The following is a 24,888-nucleotide window of genomic DNA, read 5'->3' on the forward strand; positions in this document are numbered from 1 at the left end:
TCCCTCTATCGTATTTTTACTTTTTGAGTTTGTGCTTTAGTTTTTTTGCCCGTTAGCTCTTAACAGTGAGAAAACGTCAACATTTTGATTAAATGTGTCCTTTTTTTGTCAATCTTTGGATGTCAAAACTGTTTTTCTAACATTTTTTGGAAAAAAATGAGTCTGTTTTCATCGTAATGATTGAATACATTATTTTCTATGATTTATTTAGGTGAATTTTTGTTCACGTGTTTGGAACTTGTATAGTTTTTGACAAATATCTTTTTTTTTTCTTTCAGGATGATGAAAATGGAAGTCGAGGTGAGTCTGCTCTTGATTTCCTTGCTGCATGCATTAGCAGCACTGAAGGCTCAGGCCTCAGGTGTAGTTTGAGTAAAAAACAAAAAGACCAATTACCTCAGAGCTTCTCTTTTGTTGTCATTTTCAATGGAAACCTGATTTGGATTGACAGCCCATTACTCTAATGTATTTGGACTGAGAGCAGATAGATGTAAATGCATTTTAAAGACCTTGGTGTCAGTGTGAGCGCCTCATCCACACAGGGACTCTTAATCTCTTCAATTACCTCAAAGAAGCCGGTCTGGACCCTCTAACCTCTTTTCAAAAACAGTGTCACATGTGCCTGTCAGGCAGGCAGGGAGGTGCTGTGCTTCACGCCGAGGTTAAAGCGCGGCTCCGCTGCCGCCGGTGCTGTTGGCCTGGCACGGAGTCAACATTCCTGAGAGCATCCGGCTCGTCATTCCAGCCTGTCGGTATTCCGCTCACGTCCGGGTCTCATGAATGCAGCAGGGCTGCTCTGCTGCTCTTCATCAAAAGCTTTCTGAAGAGCCCGTGCCTCACACCTCACGCCTGCATGCCTAAATGTACAGCCTCAAAGCTTGTTTACATCTGCTGCCATCATTACACACAGGCAGAGCACCAGCTGGAAGCGTTAAAAGGGAATCTACATTTTTATTTAAACACCTGTATTTACTTTAGTCCTTTATAGATTTTTCTTACACCGTGTTTGTTTAGGCTTTTGCATTTGCTTGCCAAAAGTTCATTCCAAGTTTAAACAAATGCCAGGTATTTATTGGAAACGAACCCAATAAAAGAAAAATAATCCTCATTATTGCTTTTTGTTTGTCCTCCATTGATTTTCACAATGATGTTCTGAAACGAACGCGTCACGAGCTGGCAGGACAGAAAAATGCCGGGTGAAGTGAGGCTGAGTGGAGCTTTTGTGATGAATCTGACTCTTAAATGCCTCTTAACAGGAAATTGAGAGTGTCTCTCCCCATCACTGCTGGCCTGCAGTGTCACATTCCTCATGTTACCCCCCCCCCCATTTTAACTGTGTGTGCTCCCGTCCCCTCCAGCTCAGCCAAACACATCAAACCTGACACACGCGCTCTCTTTGCTGTGTGGAGAGGAAGCCTTCAGGGAATGGAGTCTGCATACTGTCAGGCTGCAGCATTACTCAGTTAATGAACGCGGCGGCCCCTTTTACGCCACCGCTTAGTCATGTAAAACTCAGCAATAAAAATCCTGCATGTCAAGTGCACGAGAAACGTTCACGACAAAACTCAACCAACTGAGTCCTTTCTGCTTTCTGCGTCACATGAGCCCGTAAGGGTCGACCCCCGTACAGGTGCTACGGGTCTTGGGGATTTTCGGGGCTGTGCATGGTCAAAGCTGCTTTTCCGGAGAAGCGCGGGTGTGTCTCGAAGTTCCCTTGAGGCTTGTGCGGCCATCCAAAGGGACGTCATGAAAATGGAACGTACCATTGTTGGGCATGTGGTAAATGTATAGTGAAGTACTTGTAAGGCTAATAGAAGTTACACGAGTGATGCTATGGTATGGCATCGCTCTAGTCGATAGTAAGTCGCGAGTTTTGGCTCCTTACTCACCGTTTAATGCTGCAAGTGTGGGATCTGCACGTGAGACATAAGTGACCTTAGGACGCCTGTAGGATGTCAACGGAAACTCTGTCTAATTTCCTCATTTTTAACAGTCAGGCTGCAGCAAGGAGCATGCAGTTATCACGTGAGCAGCACTAACGGGCTCCTTGGACAGTCCATAGGGCTTGGGGGGATTAAAACGATAAAAATTCTGTATGACACGCCGGCGTCTCACCTACTTCACCTTTACTTATGCGTTGTTCAAGCGTTTCCACATATAAAGGCAGTTGTGTCTATGGTTTTTCTTCTGGTTGGTTCTCCTTCAGTCCATCATTATTGTTGGCATTTTTGAGGGTTTGAATGTTTTACAAGGTTTGGATATCCACTAGTAGTGATGGTGCTGACAGCTAGGGTTTTAGACTATTACCTTAAACATCTGTAGTGAGGATCTAGACTTATCAAGAGCTTAAAATATTAATATTAATATTAAGATATTGGAACTGCGCATAAGAGGTTACAAAAAAATCTAAGCTACAGCAGGGTACGCAACCTATTGGAAACCAGTATTAGAGCCAGACCAATGCAGCGCTGAGTCGCCACCATTGACTGTATCTGAGAACTGGATGGAGGGAGTTTGACGTCATCCATAGAAAATGGATATAAAAGCATTTTAAAGAGCTGTATGTCAGTATGAAGTCAATTCAGTCACCATGTTTTCCTGAAACGAACGCCCACATTGGAGCCAGACGTCGTTGGTAAGCAGTGATTGGTCTGATGGGACTTTTATTGAGGTATCTGATTGGCCAGTTTACGTCTTGAACAACTTGAACAACAGAAACAATTTAATTTAAAAAAATAGGATTGCCAAGAAGATGTGTAAAAAAGGTATTGGAGCAAGAATGGTTCTTCTGACCAGTAAAATGACTGAGGAACAGCTGTTTATTTCTCTATAGAAGTCTATGGGATTATGGCTTCTTGGACCCAGTAGGTACTTCCTGTTTGGAACGCCAAGGGGGGAGGAGTCACTCAGTCCAGTTCTCATTAACAGTTAATGGTTGGCACCAATAGAAATGCACAATGTTAATACAGTTTTATCAAAATATCACATGGAAAATAAAAATGGAATCCTATTGGAGATGTTCCAGTGGACATAAATGATGTTAAAATAATACATTTGTTTAGATCTTCTTCTCTAGAACAGCCCAACCCAGGACTTAAAAACTCTGGTAAATGATCCAGCTTTCTCTTGTTCTTCTTACATCCACAGACCTGATGGTTGTACTGATCAGCAGGTAAAGCAGGTGAAGCTGGACAACCAGCCGTCAATGACCATGATTAGGCCGCTCTGATCCAAGCGGTAAATGTTTTGGATTTTTGAAAAATCTTCACAGAGATAAGTTAAGGTTACTGTCTGTCTCAGAAGAGGACATTTTTATTAAGGAGACACAAAACAGGAAGTGAAGCTTTCAGCCAATAGGAGGACATCTTACCCCCATTTTTTGTTATCCTTCCTGCTGCATCAGTCTGACATGAAGGAATGAAAAGGAAGAAATGTTCTAAGTAATTGTTAATGGTTGAAAAATTCAACAACCATCCATCCAACCAGTCATTGTTTCTCCCTTTGATCTGCTTTACCTGTTGTAGAGGAAACTGCTTCCAGGACTTTGCTGTTGTGTCAGATTTGTTCACATAGTTTCCCGTAGTGTAACATCATGAAGTCGCGCAAAGACGTAGAAGCCCCGCCCCACACTCGCCTGTCTCACGGCTCGGGTCCTGACATCTTCCCCAGGAGGCCGCAGCGCCATTTATTTGCTTGACCCTCAGGTCTGCGTGTGATGAGGCTGTTTGTGTTTGTACTAGAGGTGGATTGTGGGGGTTAGGGGTGAGTGTGGTTGTTGGACATACTTTAAACCCCCCCCAACAGGCCACACAGGCTCTGATAAAGATGGTCAAATGTAGCCTAGGTATGCAGAGGAGGCATGAAAACATTGTTGGTATCTCTCACCCTGGATGCCTCAGATGTGGACGTGTTTATTTCCTTTCGCCGCGGTTGTGTACATACCAAGTGGCTGTTATCCAAAATCTTCCTCTCTGTCTCACTTCCTCTCTGCCTCCCTCCGGTCTCTCCCTCTGCCTCTCTTCAGCTGTGTATTTTAACAAGAATTCAAGGTTAGAATCTGAATCAGCCGTTGTGCAACGCTTGTGCAACTGCACAGTGAGAGCAGCAAGAGAAAAATCCTCCATATGTTCAAATATTTGTTTTTCATTCAACGGGAAAAGCTCCTCTCTGCAGACTCCAGCTTTGTTTCCTGGCTTTGCTCTTTTCAGTTTTGGTCAGATTTCAGGTTTTTTCCTGTGAATGCAGTAGGAATGTCATGCAGCAACAGCAAACCCGATCCCCTTCTATTCTCATGCGGCCCTTTTCGTTCCCCAACAAAGTTCCTCTCCTCCTATCTTCTGTCTTCATGCCTCTCACTTTCTTTATGTCTTTGATGTTTTCAGCTTTGTTTTATTTCACATGTTCTCCTTTTTCCTTAAGAAGTTTAATACCAAATCCAGTCTCTGATCAAATCCTCATAGATGGTGGAATGATGCTGTAACTGCAGGTAGCAGAACCGCAGATGTTGAAGTTCTTCTTTGTGGGAACAAGGAGGATGGAAGGAGAACCTCAGATGTTTGGAGATAAAAATCGAGGAAATCATCAAAAAAAAAGGATGCTGGCATTAGGAGAGAAGATTATCACTTTCAAGTCAATTCAGGACATTAATTGATAAAAACAGAGTCAGGGTTGAGAGTTTTAACCAAGATGATCCAAACTTTAATTGTAAGGAAAACAAAATAGATTTTACTCAATAAATATTCATTCAAGTGCTGTTTTTTTTAAAGATGTGTTAAAAATTACACAAAGGAAAACATTTATTCTTGTTTATGCTCAAGATACATAAGAAAATTAACATTTCAGTATTTCCATTTGGATTGTGAGCAGCAGAGCAGCATTCTGCTTAACTGGAGTCATGTGACTGAGTGTAGAGGGTGAACTCCAATATTAGCTCGGGTCTAAAGAGGTTTATGACAATACTTTCAACTCAATTAAGAGGAAAAAAGAAAAACTCCTTACATTGGAATCACAACATTATATATGATCATATGCCAACAGTTTGATGACGTTTTACACATTTATCTACTACTATTATGATGTATTGTCTAAAAATGTATGTAAAGGCTACAATAGGATATTATATTTTGATATGACATACAGTACAGACCATACAGAGATAACAGTGTCCAACTTGTAATACGTTAGAAGGGGCAGTTTGTAAAAACATGTGTTTATTGTTGCCTAAATGTATTTTAAAAGCTTTACAAGTGTAAAACACCAAGTACTTACCGATAAAGACTCAAGATGTAAGTATTAGTGCACCGCTGCACTTTAGCTAAAGCGGTTAGCGTTAGCTTGGAGGGACCGACCGGACGTGGACAGAAACTAAAGGGGAAAAAACAGCTTCATTCACGTTCGAGTCAGGCGGAGTTAACTGAAAACATTTGTAGCAGTGACGTAGAAGCTACTATGAAAAGCCACAAGCTCTCAGCTCTGCTCCATTCTGATCATCCACCTGCAGACCAACAGATCCATGAAGGTCTTTGTTTTCCTGGTCTGAGCTGGAATCTGGATCAAATAAAAGCTGTTTTTGTCAGAACACCTCAACCCTGAACGACAGGACAGACCCATCGCCTTTCTGAAATACATCCATTCTTCAGAAAGTACTAAATACTCCATGGTAAATGCAGGAACCTTGTAATAGCGACATTTTCTTTGAAGAATAAAGGCAGCCTTTGATTTTGAATAAAGCAAATATGTTTCTGACTGAAATCAACCTGTCAAACTCCAGATGTCGGTCACTTCAATCACTCTTTCACAAACAGAAAACTGAACTCAAACTTTTTTCTGTCATCATGTAATGTCAGTATTTACTTACTGTCCTCTGGATGGTTGTTGGTTTTTGGATCTTTCGGGGAAAAAGGATGGAAAGAAGGCGGTTACCTTCCGGAAAAAGCATCAGGCTTTGTTTGGATGAAAGGACATTTGTGGCCTTTTTCGCCCTCCGTGTGGAAAATACTTTAATACTAAACCTTTTTTTCACATATTTGATCAGTTTTGCACTCAGGAATAAAATCTTTTTTTTTTTTAAACCATTTTCTTTGTAAATTGTTCTCTAGGTTTTTTTCTATTGCGTGACTCTGTTTGCTTTGTTGTCATGGCAATAACGAGTCCTCATCAGCTTTGTAACCACTGGTTGGAGGAAGCAGACGCAGCCACAGCGACCACCACAGACATTTCCGGAGGAACCACGGTTTTCAGATTTACATATAAAAAATCCAATGATGGTGGATGAACCGAATGGAGTTCATCGTTGTCATTAAAGATGATCAGCTTCAGTTTTTGAAGGATGCAGTTTGCTGAATCTTGGGTTCTCATCCTCAGGCGACAGGTTGAGCTTCAAACAGGAAGTTAAGTGCTTTAAACTGTTTTATAGACTGCCGGTTAGATGATGTGTTTGGGTTGACGTTTATGGAAAGTGAAACATTGATCTTCTCATACGGAGAGGAACCACTTTATGTCGAGATTACAAGCTTCCCTGTTCATATTTCTCTGTCGGAACAGACTTCCTCAGATAGACATCAGAAAGTAAACACAGACCTTCTCCTTCTTTATCTGCAGTTCTTTTTTTTTTTTTTTATCTGCGTGTGTTTGGATGAGGCTGTGTTGGTTTGTAAACCTGTGAGGGTCATGTTGGATGTTACAGCGGGGTGTGGACCATCAGCAGACAGACAGACGGGACTAACATTTAGATCTCACCCGGAACCACAGAATTGCTTTTTGCTTCTCATCCAGTCTTCTTCCTCAATAATCATTTATGCATCGATTTTGATAATTAGGTAAATGTTTATTTTAGCTGTTCTTTTTTTTTTGCAGAATTTCTTATTTGGTCGTTTTGTGTTCCATAGTTTAAATATTTCCATTATTAAGCAGCTTTTTCCACATCATTTAGTTAAACTTATAAACCAACTTATAAACCAACTTGGATCATTTTTTTACTTTCCTTTCTTTGATGATAAACTATTAAAAATTATTAGCTTTATTTTCCTTGAAAAATAAATACATTTAACCACGAGAATGGCTTTCTGTGAAAGAAGTTTGTTCAATTTGAGACATGAGCTAAGAAAAGGGGAATGTGGAAGGATGTAGTGACATCTAGTGGTCACGTTTAGAATATTTTTTGAGTGAGTTTGTTTTTATTGAAAGGTCCAGCCATGTTTGTGTTTGCTTTGGACAATCCTGCTTTGTACAGGTTAACAAATGAACATTTATGATGATTTATTTTTTGTTAACAGAATTAGAAGCTCAGATAATGAAATGTTTCCAATAAAAGAGCTAACTTTAGAGGACAAAGCATCTGTAAGCAAAAATGAATAGAACGGTATTTAAAATATTCATAGCAGTTATGAAAATATATTAGAATACTGAGATATTTTAAAGCTTTTATTGTAATGAAGATGAACTAAACATGTTTTGTCTTAACCGTTTGCCTTTAATTACATCTTGATCGGCTTCGGTTATTAAACTGTAATTCTGTGTTTTGGAGCAGCTGAAGCTGCTAGCAGCCTCTCATCAATCCTTACAGCTTCACTAAGACGGTTGGAAGCTTTAAAAATCACCCAAAGAATTAGATTTTACTCATTTAATCTGGTTCAGATAAATGTAAAGGTCCGGAATCCAATTTGCCTGTATATCTGGAGGTTGCAGCCGGCTTTGGAAGGACCTGAACGGCTCATTTGTTTGCTCGTGCAGCGTGGGGCGGGTCGGTATCCGTCAAAGTTGGCGTGCGGCTCTGTGGACTGTTGGTGTCCCTCTGCAGCAAAACTCCTGTCAGCAGCAAAAACACAAGCCTGAAATGAGGTCGTCTGGACTTCCTGGTGCCTCTTTTGTGAATCTAGACAAACATAATAATATTCCCTTCCTGATAAAGTAACTTCATGGGGAGATTTGAGTAATGTGAATATTTCTTCTCATCTTTAGCTTTGAGGTCTTGAACTGTTTCCCTGAATTTAACTATTTTGCAGAGAAAACCTCAACACTGGAGGGGGAGTTTGTGCTCTGCTGTGATTGGTTTAGCACCAAACAGACATTTAAAGTTACTCTGCAGCCTTCACGGTGGCAGCAGAGTTCCTTAAATCAAATGATCCCCTTTCTCGGTGTGTGCGGGAACTGGAAAAGGTGTTCTGGTGTTCTGTGCAGACAGAACCGAGATGCTCTGAAGCTGCACTTCCTCCTCACCTGAGGCCCGGAACGGCTCCGGGAAAGACGGCTCGTGTTTTTTTTTTTTTTTTTTTTCCACTTGTCCTGTCCAACAGCTAGGCAGACAGATGAGAGCTGAGGGCCTCTTGGGTTGGACATATTTTACTTTAACAAGAGGGGTTATTAATCTTCAGACAAACCAAAGGTATGTCTGAATAAACCCCTTTTGTAATTGAGGCCAAACTTTATTAATTTCAAACATGTCTGAAATCTTTGGTGTTGGACCGGACGGAAAAGGAAAGAGGGGAAGAAGAGAGAGGGACGTTAGAGAGAGGGGGGGTAGGGGGTGATAATAGGAGGGGAAGGGGGATAAGACCATGAAGCAGCATAAAGCAACAAGTTTACTGGTTGTTAATCATTATGGTAAGGTTCAAATGTAAAAAAAAACAAACAAAAAAGGGCGGAGCCTGTCCACACACACACTCAAATGTTATAAACACACCTGTTAGTTGCAAAAATGTCCACCTGTCGACATGTACACAAAACAGATAGTGTTCACACGCATACTTATGCCTTAAAACCAACTAGTGTGAAATATTCAGTCATTCAGTCTGTTGAGCTAACACCTGTGCTCAGGTGAGTGTTTATGTTCTTCTAAAATGGATGGTGGAACGTGAAAAGAAGGAGGGAGAGTGCCCAGCCATCCCCACCCCAAGACCCCCACCGCACCAGCAGCGGCAGCCGGAATCCCCCCAACGCCACACGGGAACCGGCAGGGAACAACCGCCGCCCGGGCGACCAAGCCCGCCACCCAGGCTCGTGTTTTTAGCAACACGAAGCCGAGTGGTTGGCCTCTTCCTCGCATGCACACAGACTGTGGGGTGGTTAAAAGCTCCTGCCTCCAGTCATTATAAACCTTTGATTCAACTAAGAATCGATTCTCTTCTACAAGGAGGAGTCAGCCGAGGGAAAAAAATAACAACAATACGTTCCAACTCCAGCAGATCACTCTGGAGCTTTTCCTCCACTCTGAGAAAAGCCTGAAGCTTTATTGAGGTCAGAAGTTTCCTCACAAACTAAATAAAAAGAAGCCTCATTCATAGTTTCTGTGAAATCAGGTCGCAGTTGAAATTTGGTTCATTATGAAGTCATCCATAAAAAATCCAAAAGCAAAAGGAGTTTTGTTCTTTTTTTGAACCAATTAATCTATTCATTCATCTTTAATTCACACTAATGTAAACAGATTCAGATCTAAGATGGCAAAAACGTTTCAAAACAAAAAACAGATGATTCTAAATGACAAAACACTTTTAAGAAAAAATATGAAATCCAGTAAATTAGGCTAACAACAAAATAAATCAAAGAGAAACCATTTTCAAAACAAGTTAAGGAAGGAAAAAAAAAACCCTAAAACATACAAACATTTAACTAGTTCAGAGTCGCTCATGCACTTAAAAACATGCTGCTTTTAGAAATGAAGAACTGCTGTATGGAGTAGTATTTTCTTTTAACAAAACTGTTTTGTTTTCTCAAAGATTTATTCTTCCAAATAAGAGAGTTTCACTGTTTTGCATCAAAGTTTTAATCCTCAGATGAAATTCCTGCCGACTCCTCTGCTGCCGGTCTGTCTCCACTTCTGACCAATCACGTTTGTGCTCTCTCGTTGCCAGGGAGACAGCGGAACCGTCTGGAGCCAATGGACACCATATTTGTTAAGCAAGTGAAGGAGGGAGGCCCCGCCCACGGAGCTGGACTCTGTACAGGTACAAGCAAACCCAGGCCGCTCATCGGGGGGCGGGGCCTGTCAGATCCCATGATCAGCTCTGTCATGGAGCTGTGTGTGTGTGGGGGGGGGGGGGGGGGGGGGGTAATTCCACTTCCTCGTAAAGTTTTATTTTTTATTGACAACATTCAAAATTACACAGCATTTTTTTCCACTTGGAACATTTAAATCCAAACATACAAGGCAGTACAGGATTGTATATTATCAAATAGAGTAATGAGTAATAAAAATAAAAATAAAACAGACATATAAAACCAATCTAAAAGAACCAATGAGCAAAAAATATAAAAAAAATAAAAAAGAAACAAAGGCCTTAATCTAGATAAACCAATAAACAGTTCAAGTGCTTCATAGCTTACATATTGTGTATTTTTTGAAGGGATTTATGAAAAAGCAGTTTATGAGATACAAAAAATTGGGCTTCTCTTATAAAACAACATCAATGAATAAACTATTTAGTTAACATAGCAAAATTATTAAAAATAAACTGAACATTGTTTTCTTTTTTTATATAAACATGATTGAATGTTAAAGTATGAAAATGTAGGGATTGAGTTTTTTTGTTGAAATCCATCTTAATAAATCATTCCAGAACATTTGAGGTGCTTTACTTCCTTGTAAAGCGTCATGCAAAACACAGCCGGGTACAAAATACCAGATGGCTCCTCTGTGGGAGGTTCTGACTCCTCCCCGTTTTGAATAAATGCATCATTTCTCAGTTTGAAATGCAAAGATAAAAGTGCCAAAGTCGATCGCCATGAGGGAGTTCTGTGGACGAGCCCTCCAACCTCCCGTCTGCTCGCCCTGCGCTCCTCTCCTGGGACGGGGCTGCGCCGCCGTTTCCCACAAGTGTCTGCCTTCTCCTGTAAACCTCCTCGCCTCCCGTCCTGTGAGACGGTCCGGAACGTCAAAGGCATTTCTGTTTCTGTGCAGGGGACCGAATCGTGAAGGTGAACGGAGAGAGCATCATTGGGAAGACGTACTCTCAGGTCATAGCCCTGATCCAGAACAGGTAGGACCCAACGTTTAGAGATGGGGAAAGAGGTTCCGAAGTCTAGAAACTCCTTTTGACTTCATCTTCCTGTCATTCAGTCAGAGGAAAGAACCAAACATCATTTAGTTTCCCTGAGAAAGGATCAGGTGTGAAAGCTTTAGCCCTGGGTCAAAGAATAGGCTGGCCGGGCTTTTTCAAGGCTCCTCGTTTTGCTGCCTTTAATTATTAGCAACTAATTAACATTCCTATAAAACCACGGAAAAGTTTAAAGCAAATGTGTTCATTTTAAGGTTCAGCTTAAACTGTTTTCATGCTGTGACGAGACTCGCTCTGACTGGACTGAAAATCGGATTCATGTTTGGTTTAAAGTTCAAAGAAAAGGCATCATCCATTTAGCAAACCATCATTAAGTCATTTGCTTTTTACAAACCAAAAACTGCTTTTCTGACAAGAAATGTGTTTTTGAAATCCCCAGTTATGTGAAAATGTGCTGGGTTTTTTTCAAAGTATAATAAATGTTTTGAATGGAAGCTAAAGAGACATTAAGTCCTGTTTAATGGAATAAATTAAATTGTGAAGATTGATGAACTTTTTCTGCAGAGGAAAAACTACAAATAACTTGTCTGTGACGTTGAGCAGTGAGGTGAGCTCCCTCCTAAAGCGTTTCTGTTCCGTCCTCCATCAGCGACGCCTCGCTGGAGCTCTGTGTGATGCCAAAGGATGAAGACATCTTACAGCTGGTAAGACCGTCAGCGGCTGCAGCTGCAGAGCGCCACGCCTGATGTGCAGTCACTCCCGTGTGTCGTGTCGTTGCTGCTCCGCTGTTTTACGTTTCCATCTGTGGGGAAAACGCTTTTTGCCGGAGAGGCTTCTGGGAATCTGATTTCATTTGTTTTCTGGATTCAATCTGTTTTTCTTTTTGTTACGGTACTCAGATGTTTTGCTTCCTCTAACTTGTAGCTTTTTGCACTTTGATGCAGGTTTCATTTTATTTGAAATTTGAAAGGCAAAGCAAATGAAGGCCACAGGAGAAGTTACAAATTTGTCATTCTTAATATTTTATAAACAAAGTACATTTATTGCAGTGTTATAACCTCCTTAGCTCCTTCGAATAGCAATTTTACTTTTCATAAACTTTGGATTTAAGCAAAAAAATTAGAAATCTTTGAGAAAAAAAAAGTCTTTGAACCTGTAGAAAAAGATTTTGCATCTTAGTTTGAGAGTTTGAAAATGTCAAAATAGAAGATGACGTTTGTTTTCCAACAGGAAGTAGAAAATCCTTTATTTTCAGAAAGTGAGGCATTTACAGCTGAACCATGTTTGAAATCGAGTAATCTGCTAAATGCAACACGTTGTCCTTGCTTTCAACGCCTTCCTCTGCATGACTGCACTTCAAATGGAAAGTTATTTACAGTCCAAACAGACCAGCAGGAACACAATCCAAACCGATTTTCATAAGTCTCCTCCGACACAAGCTGCTTTCAGTGCCTCTTTGAGTTTCTGGAAATGGACTGTAAAGTTAACACTTTGACTAACGGAGAACATTCTGTGGTAACCGTTTACAAAAACCACAAAAAAAGATTCAGCTTCTGACAGACGATGCATGAAAAGAGGTTGAGTTTAAAATCTGTAAGAAGTGGATTCATGTAGAATCCTTAACTGACCACCCAGACGGAGCAACAAGCGGCGCGCCTCACCACGTGCCCCCCCCCCCCCCCCCTCACTCATTGACTCTTCCATAAATGTGAGAAGGAAACTGGTTTCAATCTTCGCATTTAGCCGCAGACGCCGTGCTTTTGGCGTCCTGGAATGAGCACGAGCGCTCCCAAACGAGGCAGCTCGGTATTTGACATGAAGTGACGGCTCATTGTTTTATCAAGAAGCTCAGGAATGACTGAAAGTCGGGCCCCGTATCGCAAAAACCCGCTCTTATCTGGTGTTTAACATTCCGCCTTTCTGTTACAGTAGACTTTTGCTTTAAAACGCCTCCTCCGCGCCGGCCGCACACTTGAACTCGAGGCTCGGCTGGCGTGTATTTGCCTATTTTTAAACACGCATGTGTGTTTGGATGAGTCCAAGCCGAGTCACAACCAGAGGGAGTGCAGCTGCAGTCAGCTGACCCCTCTGTTTACAGGGGAGGAAGCCAGCGCCGCTGCCGCAGGCGTGCGCTCTCGCTCGCCCAAAGAGGGAGCAGACGATAAGCAGCGCCTAGCCCGGGAGACGAGGGAGGAGGGCAGGGAGTGCAATGCAAATGAACTGTTTCAGGAGGTGAGCAGGTGAGATGACACCTGAAAGGCAGGAGCTGCTGCCTGTAAGGAGGAGAACCAGCAGCCGGGGTTTGTGACCTCAAAATGAGGTCACCTCAAAATTAGGTCTCAGGAGAAGCAGAGGTTTTTTTGGGGGGGTTATTTAGTCATTTTTCTACTCCTCCAGGTGTATGTTTAGTTTTTTTTGCTGATGCCAGAAAAGTCTCACCTCCATCTGTGACGTTGTTCCTCTTGATTCTCACTTGCCTTTCTTTATTCCCTCCTTTCTTTCTGCTCGCCCTTTTCTAACCTGCGGACGCAGTTTTCCAGGGATATCACGGCTCTGGTAAGACGGGAACTTCATTCAACACCTTTGCAGTTTGTGTTTAGTCACGGAGCAGTTGGCGAATCCCAAACGTTTCCATGTCATGATTGCCTTTGCTTTTGCGGGGGGGGAAAAAAGAGACACGGCGATCTGGACTTTCCACCATCAGGAAAGCGTTTCCTCCGCGGCGGTGGGAGGTTAGCTCCAGAGCAGAGCTCCTGCTCCTGCCGGTGAGGCTGTAATCTGACACCCAGGTGATGCGCTCAGAGTAAAGTCCAGCAGAAAAGCCCTTTCCCTTTCTGCCTCCCGGAGGGTGTGACCTGGGAGGCAAAGAAGCGTCTTCAGCCTGACGCCTGTAGTGTGACGGCTTTTTCAAAGTCTTCTCCTAGCAGAGTCATGCTGACAGGAGTAGCTTTAGCTCCCAAAAGCAGACAGAGGAGACCCCCGTTTAGATTCTCCTCATGCCTCAGGGCGCGCTCCTCAGCAGTAAAGGTGGGTAACCCTCTTGGACTGAAGAAATCGCGGATTTATTCTGCTCTTTTCGGGTTTGCTTTCTTCAGATTTTTCCCTTTTCCCACTTTCTCTGCCTCCTCAGAGACCCAACATTTGTTTGTCATTTCCTTTGAAAGATTTCTGGAGCTGTTAAGGCTTTGTTTTGATGCAGCTGAAGTTGCTTCTCTCAGAGAAACTTCCATTAGTTGGTATTGACTGTGAGCTCCTGGGAGAATGTGATTGGCCGTCTGATAATCTCATCAACTCCAGCAGACTCCTGTCTTTTCAGCGAGACTTCCAGATTATCAGTGCAGGTTTAGGAAAAGCAGCCATGCTGCTGAAATGGCCAGACGCTTTGTTAGCAGCTTGTTGTTGTGAGGTAAAGATGAGTTTCTCGGGTTGCTTAAACATCAGGAGGACCCTCTGGGTCTGTGTGGGCTGGGGGGGGGGGGTTAACCTCGCCGTGACATAATGTCCCTTAATCTCTTGCAGGCGTATTCCCAGGATGCATACCTCAAAGGGAATGAGGCATACAGCGGAAATGCGCAGAACATCCCGGAGCCCCCTCCCATATGCTACCCTCGGATAGAGCTGAAGACCGCGGGCTCGGCCCAGACGTCGGAGCCGCTGCCGGGGCCAGGAAGGCGAGGGGGGGCAGCGGAGAAGAGCTATCGGATGGAAATCCCCGTCTCGCCATCTCCTCTGCAGGCAGCGGCGCGGACTGCCCCCCCTGACCCAGTGGAGCGGGGGTCCCAGCTGGCTCGGGCCGGTCCCAGCCACAGGGCGGAGGAGAACCGGTACGGCGTCTCCGCAAACAGAACCGCGGTTCCTTCAGGTCAGGGGGGGACACAACTACAGCATCCCGCACAAACTCCGGTCTTCCCACCCGCCAAACCTGCTGCAGCCCATCCTGACACTTTACCCCCACCTGCACGGGACGCCACTTCTGCCGCCATCTCGCCCAGCCCCAACCACTGCTCGCCGTCTCCCCCGGCCCCCCCCAGTTCTCCACACCAGCACATTGACTGGAGGAACTACACTACCTACAAGGACTACATCGACGCCAAGAGGCTGCACTCCTACGGATGCCGCACCATCCAGGAGCGCCTGGACAGCCTGAGGGCGGCGGCTGACTCCGCCTACTCTCAGCAACGCACACCCCCTCCAAGTAACAGCCAGAGGGGGGCGCCGGGCTCCCAGGTCAGGCGGAGGAGCGCCTCTAACGAACGTGGGGGGGACATCAGCTGCACTGGGGCGGCTCCGTTACGCAGCGTCTCTCAGGACAGGCTGGGGGGCGGGACGGAGCGGGCCGCAGCCGACAGGAACTGGCCTCGCAGCGCCTCTCAGGATGCCCTGCCCTTCTCCCCCGCAGTCAGAGTCCTCAAACCTCGAGCGCGGTCATGTGACTACCTGAGCCAGCCGCCTGTGGAGCGGGGGGGCGCTGATCCTGGCGACAGGGCAGCAGTGGAGGAGAGGCTGCTGCAATGCCGGGCAGGGCTGGGATCGGGGCAGAAAGCTTTACCTCATCTGCGCCGGAATCTCGCCGTCCAGGAAGAGGAAACCCAGAGGGGCGGGTCATCCAGTCCACCTGCAGCCGCTGCTGATCCTACTGAAGGTACCACAGACTCCGCCCCCACATCCAGGACGGAGGGTCTCATATTGAGGCCCTCCCGTCTGCCCGTCAAAACATCAGAAGCTGCTCCCGCCTCCTCTCCCGCTAAAACGGCCGACCCCCTTAAAGACCAAAGAGCCGGCGCGATGGGGAACCACCAGGACTCCTGCCCCCCTCTGCACCTGCAGCTCAGGAGCAGAGCCGACAGCCTGAAGGTGGAGAACCGGTCAGAGTCGGGCCTAGCGGCTCGGTCTTCGTCCTGCTCTGGTGCCTCCTCAAAACCGCTACGGCAACCTCACATCGGAGTTGTCACGGTCTCTTCCCGAATCCCCCCCCCCAACAGAGCTGTGACCCAAAAGCCCTACTCTGGTTCCGCTCAGGCACTTTTCAGGACTAACCACGGCTCTGCAGAGGGCGTCGAAGGACCCGATTCCACAGTGGTGGTCCTCAGGAAGGACAGGAACTTCGGCCCCGCCCGCCCTCGCCCTCCGTCTTACGCCTTTGCTGTCAACGACAACAAGGAGGAAGTGGCTTACAGGCCCCCCCCGCTGGTGAAGGCGGGCTCTGCAGACGGAGCCATGTGCTGGATGTCTGCAGAGAGCTGCAGGGACCTGCATCTCCGAGGTCTGGGAGAAAACCGACAGCAGTCCGGATCCACCAACCTGGATAATTCCCTGGATTCAATCCCCTTCATAGGTAAGTCCGCTCCACCTTTGCACTCGGTCAACACTCTTATCTTAAAGTAAATATTCCAAGCATGGGACAAAGGAGGAGCGTCTCACACATCCTAAGGTCTCCTGAGGCCGCTGCTCTGAGGAGCTGAGACCCGTTTATAGCATCCCTACAGAACAAGCAGACGTTCTTCTGATGGATCTCGTGTGTCTGTCAGAAGAGACCAGGCTGTAAATCTGCAAGATAGACGTCTTTATCTGCTGCGCTGAAGGCGGACTTGAACTAGTTTGTTTGAATGCAAATAGTTAGCATGAATGGCTTTAACCAGGAACATGTTCTCCTTCAGGGTTTTTCTCTTTACTTACTGTTTTAGAACCACATCAGCTGTCGTGGTGGAAGCAGAGTCTTTTTTTGGATGTGACTGTTTCCAAGTTCAGGTTCAATCATTTCATTTGTGGCAAAGGTTTGTTGTTGAAAGAATTTACCCATCATTCATCTGGAAAACTTCCCACAATTCTCAGTGCACCCTGAGCTCACGTGCATCTGTGTGGCTGTGTGGACCGAAACCACGCAGTACCTCAGCTTTTGCAGATGGTGCCTCTACTCCAGAAACAGAGAAATTATGCTTATTGTCATTTTAGAACGTAAAACTTTGCAAAAAAAATGTAAAAATCTCAGCGAGAGCCTTTGAAGTGAATTATTTGTAAAGCTAATGTTGACCAGGGATGCTCTGACTAAAAATACTTTATAAAGGGAAAAACATGCTAAAAAAAACATTAATATTCTATCTTAAAATGTCTACCTTTTCACCTATTTATTGGCTTTTAGTTTCTTATTAAGTACAAATATGATCTTTAAGGCTTTAATGCTTTAATCATTAAACTTCCTTTCTAAAAATGTTTGTTTCCGGTTTTACATTTAACTTTAAATTAAAAGTTTTCTCTGGGAATCTTTTGGTTGGACTTTTCTCCAGATTCAATCCTTAAACTCCAATAACTGTTGAGTCTGAAGACGTTGTCCGGTGATCCGAAACGCTGCTGCTCAGCCTGAGATTGTTGTCCCATCATTTCAAACACGCAGCAGAAGTTGATGCTGTTGCTCCGCTTTTCGTTTTCTGCTGTCGAAGAATCAAGTGCTGATGGGGGAATTCCCAGGAAGTTTGTTTAAACAACCTCTTCAGTTGCAGTAAATGTGTATGAAATGGGTCCACTTGACCCGTGAAATGAGGACTAAACATTCTAGGTATGCGGGCAGAAAAACCCGTCACGAAAAAGGTGAAAGGAATTCATGAAGTTATGTGACGATGCGGTGAAACATGATGCACGCGCACCAGCGTAGGGATGGACACGCCCCCAGAAATCACCTGTTTCTCCTTCTTGGTGTTGAGAGGGGAAAACCGAAGAAACGGCGTTCCAAAAGGCCGGTGACATAACGCAGATATGAGAACATTCCTGCAGCCGTCTGACTTCATGCAAAAGGAGAACAACTGCTTTGCATTAGCTGCAGAGCAAACATCTGGTGCTGGGAACAGAACGTGCACGTGGGAAACATCACGTCTCCGGCTGCGTGGAACATGTTGCAATCTGCCTGAAACAGGATTTGAAACAAACGGGTCGCACATGACGATAGAGGGACCTGTTTCCAGCTCCAGCTCATCCTCAGTCCTTCTGTAGCTAAATAACCTCCCAGACTTTTATGCTTACAATGTCTGAGCATTCAGAAAACGAAAACACCTGGAATCAGACTAGGCCCGCTCAATAAAACGCAAATTTATCGTTATCGCGATATCAAGCTGTGCAGTTCGCATATTGCAAAAGATGGCAAAAATTGCAATAAATGGTTACCTTAAATGTGCTAAAACAATCTTATGGCAGCTTGAAGTATTTAATCAAATAAATCAGTTGTTGACCAATCGGATGGAAGCCTTTATACTAGATGCTCGCCTTCTGTGTAGACGATGGTCATTTGGAGTGTAAGTTAAGTTATGTTGACTCTTATTTAAATTAAACTGTTAAAGTGAAATGGAAATGTTTTTTCATATCTTCTCACTGGTACTGGATTATAATCAATATAACTGATGGATTCAGGAATTTTGGGCTTTCTGAAACTCCTGAAGGTTCATTTGATTAAATTACCGACCTGTGGCTGGCGTCGTTTTTTTGTTTTGCTTATTTGGCGCCACCGCTCATACTGGCGGCTGTGTGCAACTGCAAATTCCTCCATGCAGAAAGGATGGGGGGCAAATACTGTAGACTGTAGTATCATAGTTCATATTTCAGTGAAGCGTACATATCAGTGACTTGGTTGGGGCTGCAGGCTCCTCTGCGTCATAACTGCTTTCTGGAAGTCTTTGGGCTTTCTGCCAACACCCAAGAAATCGCTCACCCAAAGCCAGGATTTTAGGCTAACCTGACAGTAACGGCTGCAGGTGAGAGTCACAGGTAGCCGTCTCTAGGAAGTCCCTGGAAGAGCTTCAATGTTCTGACTGTTTCCCAGAAACAAACATCTGAACACCGGCTGGACGGTGGAAAGGAGGTTTGTAGACGTTTGTGGTTCATGAGCGCTCTTCTGACGACAGAGAAGAAGATCAGAACTTTAATTTAAAGTGTAGTTTGGCTGCTCCTCTACCACTGAGGTGCAGGATCAGACCTCATTAGTTCCTTGATGTGCCGATAATTCATATCAGGCATGAAGGGACGGTCAATCCTGCTTATGTAACAGGAGCACCGCCGCAGCGGCAGGCGCAGCTACCGCTCGCAGCTTATCGAGAAGCAAACACAGCGTCTGCCCGGATGCCAGCACTCTTGTCTCCTTTATTACTGCCTTTTATAGCTTTTCTCTGAAATGCTTAGACAGGTTGGGACAGCAGATGGAAATCACACCTTCTGCTGGTGCTGAAAGCTTATGTCTGCGGTCTTTAAAACTGGCAAATATTCCTGATCTGCTCCTTATAAAAAGTTTGAATCGGTGAATTATCTGCAGCTCCTTCCGTCCTCCTGCCCCGGAATAACCCGTTCGATCATCGTCCACCTTGTTTGGAGAATCTCCTCATGTGCTGCTGCTTTCTGCTCACAAAAAGGATTTGGAAATAAAGAAACGGCTAAACTCACTCTGTTAAAGTGCTGCAGCAACAAACCATGATGCTCCCACCGCTGTGCATTACACAGCAATGAAACGGTTGAGGCTTCTCTCTACAACAGGATCAAGAAATCCTGACATTAGTCCGTGTCAGTGAGTGTTTGGTCAAAGTTTTCTCCGGTGATCTTTTGAGATCCTCACAGTCTTTGTGGTTTAGAAAGGACGGAGATTTTCTGTCTCAGCAATCAGATTAATTTGATTTTTTTGATGTTTGTTTGGACATCAGAAAAGTTTAACTCACTTTTTATGAGTAAAACAATGTGCACAGGCACATTTTCCTTTTTAGCACCAGATTTCTTAAAAATAAATTTAAAAAAAAGATCACAGAAATGCAAACAATACAGAATTAATACAAAACAAAGAATAAGAATGGTTGATAACTTCAACCAGCGAACAATGTTTTAAGAAGAGTTCTGATGTTTCCTGAAAGACTTTAGTGTTCAGAATCCCTTCATTGGACCTTCAGCGGCGTCAGAACTCGGTCTTCTTGGGAGAACTCTTCACTTCAGGCTCTCTCCATTTCTGCCCTCAGATGAACCCTCCAGTCCCAGCATCGATCTGGACAGCACACACATCCCAGCCTCCGTGGTCATCTGCGGAACGCCCACCATCACCACCATCCCGCCCAGCCCCACCTCCTCCTCCCCGCTCATTCGCCGCCAGCTGTCACACGACCAAGGTACCGCCGTCTCCTTGAAGAGCACAGAATGCAGCTCGTCAGCTAAAAGGAAAAGTTCACGTAACTGTTTGATCCTCTCTGAATAGATTCTTTCCGTCTCACAATTGTCGAGTCAGATTCGGGTTCTAAAACCGAACGGTCCAAGTCGTACGACGAAGGTCTGGACAACTATCAGGACGGCAGAGGGTGAGTTCTTCATGAAGAAAATGTGCTTCTGATTAGCTGTTTCACTCGCTCTCGTGGGAGCAAATACGATAGCCAAGACTTTACCGGACGGTTGCTGAGTCTTTACCTGCGCGCCGTGATGCGGCTTGTGAAGGTGACCTGCTGTCCGGGCGGGTTTCGGGAAAGATCGGCATCTGCAGGCGGGGAGCACAGGCCAAACGCCTCACAGACCCATTTTTGATTTTAGCCTCGGTTTATTGATTCAGAAACTGAAGTGTAACTGAGGCCATGTCCGAATTCCCACCCTAACCCTCACATAGTGCACTATATAGTGCGTTCGCCATTTTCTAGTGCTGTCCAAACCTACAATTCCAAAATTGAGTACCCTAGAAATTTCCCAAAAGTCTCTGTGAAAGGCTGGTGTGCATCGATGCTCGCTAGATTGGCGAATATATACCACAATGCATTGCATTGGAACAATTTTTGCCAAAAAAAATGTATTTTTTTCATAAAACATCAACGTTTTCAGATGAGAGTGGTAGTATAAAGTTTTTTAGTAGTTGGGTTTAGGGCTGGAAATCTGACATAGCTTGAGTGATAAAATAAAAACAACAGAAGTAAAGAAAAGAGGAACTTTTTTGCTGTTCTCTCATTTCTTTATTTCCAGCTTCTAAGCTTCAGCTTCACTTCTCTGTGGGATTTAGTCTTCATAACATACGAGAAACATAAACATGTTTCTCGTATGTAATGAAGATAAAAAATCACTGCTTTAGTTTTTTTTTTTTTTTTGGCCCACAAGCTTTTGCTTCTAGAAATTCAGAGACGTTCCCGCCTGACCTGAAAACAAATCCAGATGTTTTGTTTAATGCGTTTGTTTTTCTTTTCGGTAATTCCTCGTCTTCCTCGTGAGTTCTAATGACGGATTTCTCATAAATGCATTCGTGCTTGTAACTCGAGCCTTTTTCCTTGTGTTTAGGAGATCCTTGATACCAGGCCTGAAAGGTTTGAGGAAGGTAAGTTATCCAGAACCAGGCTTCGTGCCAGCTCCTCCTTTTGCATCACTTCCTGTCCAGGCCCAGGAATAAAACTCTTAGTCCGCGAACGGTGTTTACATTTCTCCTAAAAAAAAACACTGCTCTGGAGTTGCGGCCGTGTTTCAGTGCCTGTGTTGGTCTGATGCGTTCCAGGCGATAGACAGGTCCTCAGAGGACTCCGGCTCCAGGGGGGATTCATCGTCCGACGTCTTCTGTGACGCCACCAAAGAGGGTTTCCTGCATTTCAAGCAGCTTCACACAGACAAGGGGAAGGTGAGCTCCAGCTCAGTCCTAACCCGTCCAAATGTTCATGCTGGTAGATTCCAACTGTGCGTTTCTGCTGCTCAGCGCGTGGGAGGAGGCATGCGGCCGTGGAAACAGGTGTACGCCGTGCTGAGAGGTCACTGCCTCTGCCTTTACAAGGACAGGAGAGAGGGCCAAGCTCACGCCAGCTGCCAAACGGTGGAGGAGCCTCTACAGATCAGCATCAAGGCCTGCCTGATCGACATCTCCTACAGCGACACCAAGAGGAAGAACGTGCTGCGGCTGACCACCTCCGACTGCGAGTACCTGTTCCAGGCCGAGGACCGGGAGGACATGCTGGCCTGGATCAGAGTCATCCAGGAGAACAGCCACCTGGATGAGGAGGTTAGAGGAGCTGAAGTTAAACGCGGCATCATTTCTGGACGGGCCTAAAGCTGAACCTGAACCACAGAGCTGATGTCATCACCTCTCGTGTGCTTCAAAAATTCTTCATTACCGTGTTTTCATGACCACAAGGCGCACTTAAGTCTAGAATTTTCTCCAGAATGTACGGAGCGCCCATTGAGAATGTGTTGTTGTGAGACTTGGGTAAAGAGGATGTAGGGGAGGACAGCATGGGAAGGGTTAGAAGGGACGTGAAAGAAGACCCCCCCGCCCCCCTTCGAATAGTACCAAAGTGCAGGTAGTTTTTGCAGTTTAAACTGCAAGCTATCACACTTTTACAAAGACAACAAACAGTTTGTGAATGGATTGGAGAAGCTTGGGCTGACGTGTCTGCTTGCACTATTCTTGGAGCATTCGCAAAAGCCGGCGTCGTTCCAGAGGAGCCGCACGGCGACGAGACGGACTCTGACGATGACGAAAGGGAACCTGGCGTGTTTGATTGAAATTTAGCCCAGCTGTTCATTTCAGATACAGAATATGAGGACTTTTTGGATGCTGATTGATGACTGACAAAGTAAATCACAACCAACTCAGTTTAGCTCCCACTGCCTTTTTTAAAACACACATTAGCGCCTTAAAACCCGGTGCGCCTTATGTATGTGTTAAATATAGAAAAAGCTCCCAGAACTGACACTGCGCCCTAAAACCCAGTATGGTCGTGAAAAAACGGTAAATCTACATCCTTGAAGACTGAAGTCTGTGTAAACGCTAAACTTAAACCTGGACAGCAGATGGAAACTCTTTAAACTAAAGGATTTGTGTCTTTAACCCACAAGAGCGGCTGGCTCTCAGGCTACAAACAGGTGAGACGATCTTCTGGAAAACAGTAGTGGGTAGTTAGTGAGTTTGTTTTTATCTTTTGGTGATCGTGAAGGTTCCTTCCTTCTACATGTAGAGACGTTGTGCTTTAGTGCAGGGGCGTCCAAAAGCTTTTCCACAAAAACCACATGGAGAGAATCACAGGGGAACTTGGCTGTTTTTTTTTCCAGTGTTGTTCAGATTTTCACAAATATTTGAGGTGGTCCACCTGTTTGCACTGACCACTGTGTGAGTTTAGGTGTGTGCACTACTTCCCCTCCTCCTGTGGAGACAAAGATCAAGAAAATAAATGAAAGAAGCTTGGACGCCCCGCTTTAGTGCTGCTTGGACATATTCCTTAGGAAAAGCCACTTTTTCCCATTTTTTCCTACATTTTTTTGGGTTGTTTTCTTACAACTCTGTGAGTTTTGTTTTCCAAGTTGTTGTGTTTTTTTCAGTAACCCTTTCATTGCCTAGAACTTCCTAGAAGATCCCTAGAACTACTTAAAAAAGCCAACATAAAGAGTTTTTGAGTCAAATATAAAACAGAGATGAAATGTTTGGAAAGTAATCAAATAACAATAAAAATGGATTGGATTTATCTGCGCTTTTTCAGACGCTCAAAGCCAGAGCGTGCATTGTTGTGCATTATTATCCATTGTGTGCATTATTCATTCCCCCCTCCTCATTCATACTTGTGACGCACAGAGGCGTGGCTGCCAGTTTGCGCCTACGGCCCCTGTGACCGCCACCGGGATCATTCATGCACCTTCGTGCTGGAAGGCAGTAGCGTTAAAGGCCTTGCCCAAGGGTTAATTGGGGTTCATTCCGCTCCGGGAATCGAACCCTGGATTCCTGGATTCCTTCACCTTACCAACCGAGCTACCCAGCTGCAATGATAGTACATGTAGAAGCTTCATCAGTGATGTGTGCTGCAGAACGTCAGATCTTTCACTGGACATCAGTCCACAGTGCTAAGGTAGAGGTTACCCATGGTTCCTGCAGTTACCATGGTCATTTGTGGTTGCACATGGTTCTGGTAGTTACCTATAGTTCCAGTGGTTACCTGTGGTTTCGGTTGTTACCCATAGTTATCCATGGTTCCCGAAGTTACCAATGGCTCCAATGGTGAACCATGCTTACCTGTGGTTCCCATGGTTATCTATGGCTACTTATGGTTCTGGTAGTTAGCCATGGTTCTTTGGTCGCCCATTTTTAGCTGTTGATCCTGTAGTTGCCTCTGGTTTTCATGGTTGCCTTGGTAACCTGTGGTTACCCATGGTTCTGGAGGTTAACTATGGTCACCTGTGGTTTCCATGGTGACCCATAGTTACCTAGGATGACCTTTGGCTTTAGTGGTTAGCTGCTGTTCCCGTGGTTACCAATATAATCCATGTTTGCCTATAGTTACCCGTGGTTACCTGTGGTTTCGGTGATTACCCGTGGTTAACCTTCAGGTCTGTCTCTAGGACGAGTTTAAATAAAAGCTGCAGCTGATCCTGTACCTCTTCTGACCTCTTCAGAGTGCAGTCTTCAGCAGCCATGACCTCATCAGCAGGAAAATCAAGGAGTACAACACCCTGATGAGGTAAGCTCAGAGTGGGCGGGTCGCCTGTGGAGCGTCCTCAAGTTTGAACTCCTCTGTGTTTGTAGCCCAACAGGCAGCAAGAGCGAGCCGTCACCCAGGACTTCACGGCAGTCGCTGAGCATCCGACATACGCTGCTGGGAGGCAAAGGAGAGGCCAAAGCTCCGAGCCCCCAATCCCCCAAAGCTGAAGTGGAGAAGAGGAGCGTGCTCAAAGGCACGCTGGTTTATCACCTTTGACTGGAGTTCTCTGTGTGTCTTCTTGATGCTCATCTGTGCACCTCCATGCCTGCAGATGACACCAGCCCCCCCAAGGATAAAGGGACGTGGAGGAAAGGCATCCCGGGACTGATGAGGAAACCTTTTGAGAAGAAGTCGTCCGCAGGATTCACCTTCGGAGTTCGGTTGGACGACTGTCCTCCTGCGCAGACCAACAAGGTCGGCCAAAGCAGATGTGAACGCGCAGCATCAGGGCGCCA

The 24,888-nt window shown here is 44.9% G+C and overlaps 1 protein-coding gene across 6 annotated transcripts in view; it reads left to right on the forward strand.

The window, feature by feature from the left end:
* Window positions 1-24,888, forward strand: part of arhgap21a (Rho GTPase activating protein 21a) — a 76,119-nt gene that overhangs the window by 43,728 nt on the left and 7,503 nt on the right. For 3 of the 6 annotated variants that reach the window (XM_023950022.2, XM_023950021.2, XM_023950018.2), the window contains 14 exons: window positions 279-300; window positions 9,849-9,941; window positions 10,895-10,973; window positions 11,641-11,695; window positions 13,524-13,547; window positions 14,511-16,326; window positions 19,973-20,119; window positions 20,206-20,305; window positions 21,261-21,297; window positions 21,472-21,591; window positions 21,667-21,966; window positions 24,348-24,412; window positions 24,478-24,626; window positions 24,705-24,847. In XM_023950022.2, coding sequence (XP_023805790.1) covers window positions 279-300; window positions 9,849-9,941; window positions 10,895-10,973; window positions 11,641-11,695; window positions 13,524-13,547; window positions 14,511-16,326; window positions 19,973-20,119; window positions 20,206-20,305; window positions 21,261-21,297; window positions 21,472-21,591; window positions 21,667-21,966; window positions 24,348-24,412; window positions 24,478-24,626; window positions 24,705-24,847 — 3,150 coding nt within the window. The remainder of the gene's footprint in view (window positions 1-278; window positions 301-9,848; window positions 9,942-10,894; window positions 10,974-11,640; window positions 11,696-13,523; window positions 13,548-14,510; window positions 16,327-19,972; window positions 20,120-20,205; window positions 20,306-21,260; window positions 21,298-21,471; window positions 21,592-21,666; window positions 21,967-24,347; window positions 24,413-24,477; window positions 24,627-24,704; window positions 24,848-24,888) is intronic. The other 3 variants (XM_078938667.1, XM_023950019.2, XM_023950020.2) reach the window with 2 other exon arrangements.

Source organism: Oryzias latipes, chromosome 20 (genome assembly GCF_053564925.1).
Source record: "Oryzias latipes strain Hd-rR chromosome 20, Olatipes_Hd-rR_3.1".
Classification (NCBI taxonomy): Eukaryota; Metazoa; Chordata; class Actinopteri; order Beloniformes; family Adrianichthyidae; genus Oryzias; species Oryzias latipes.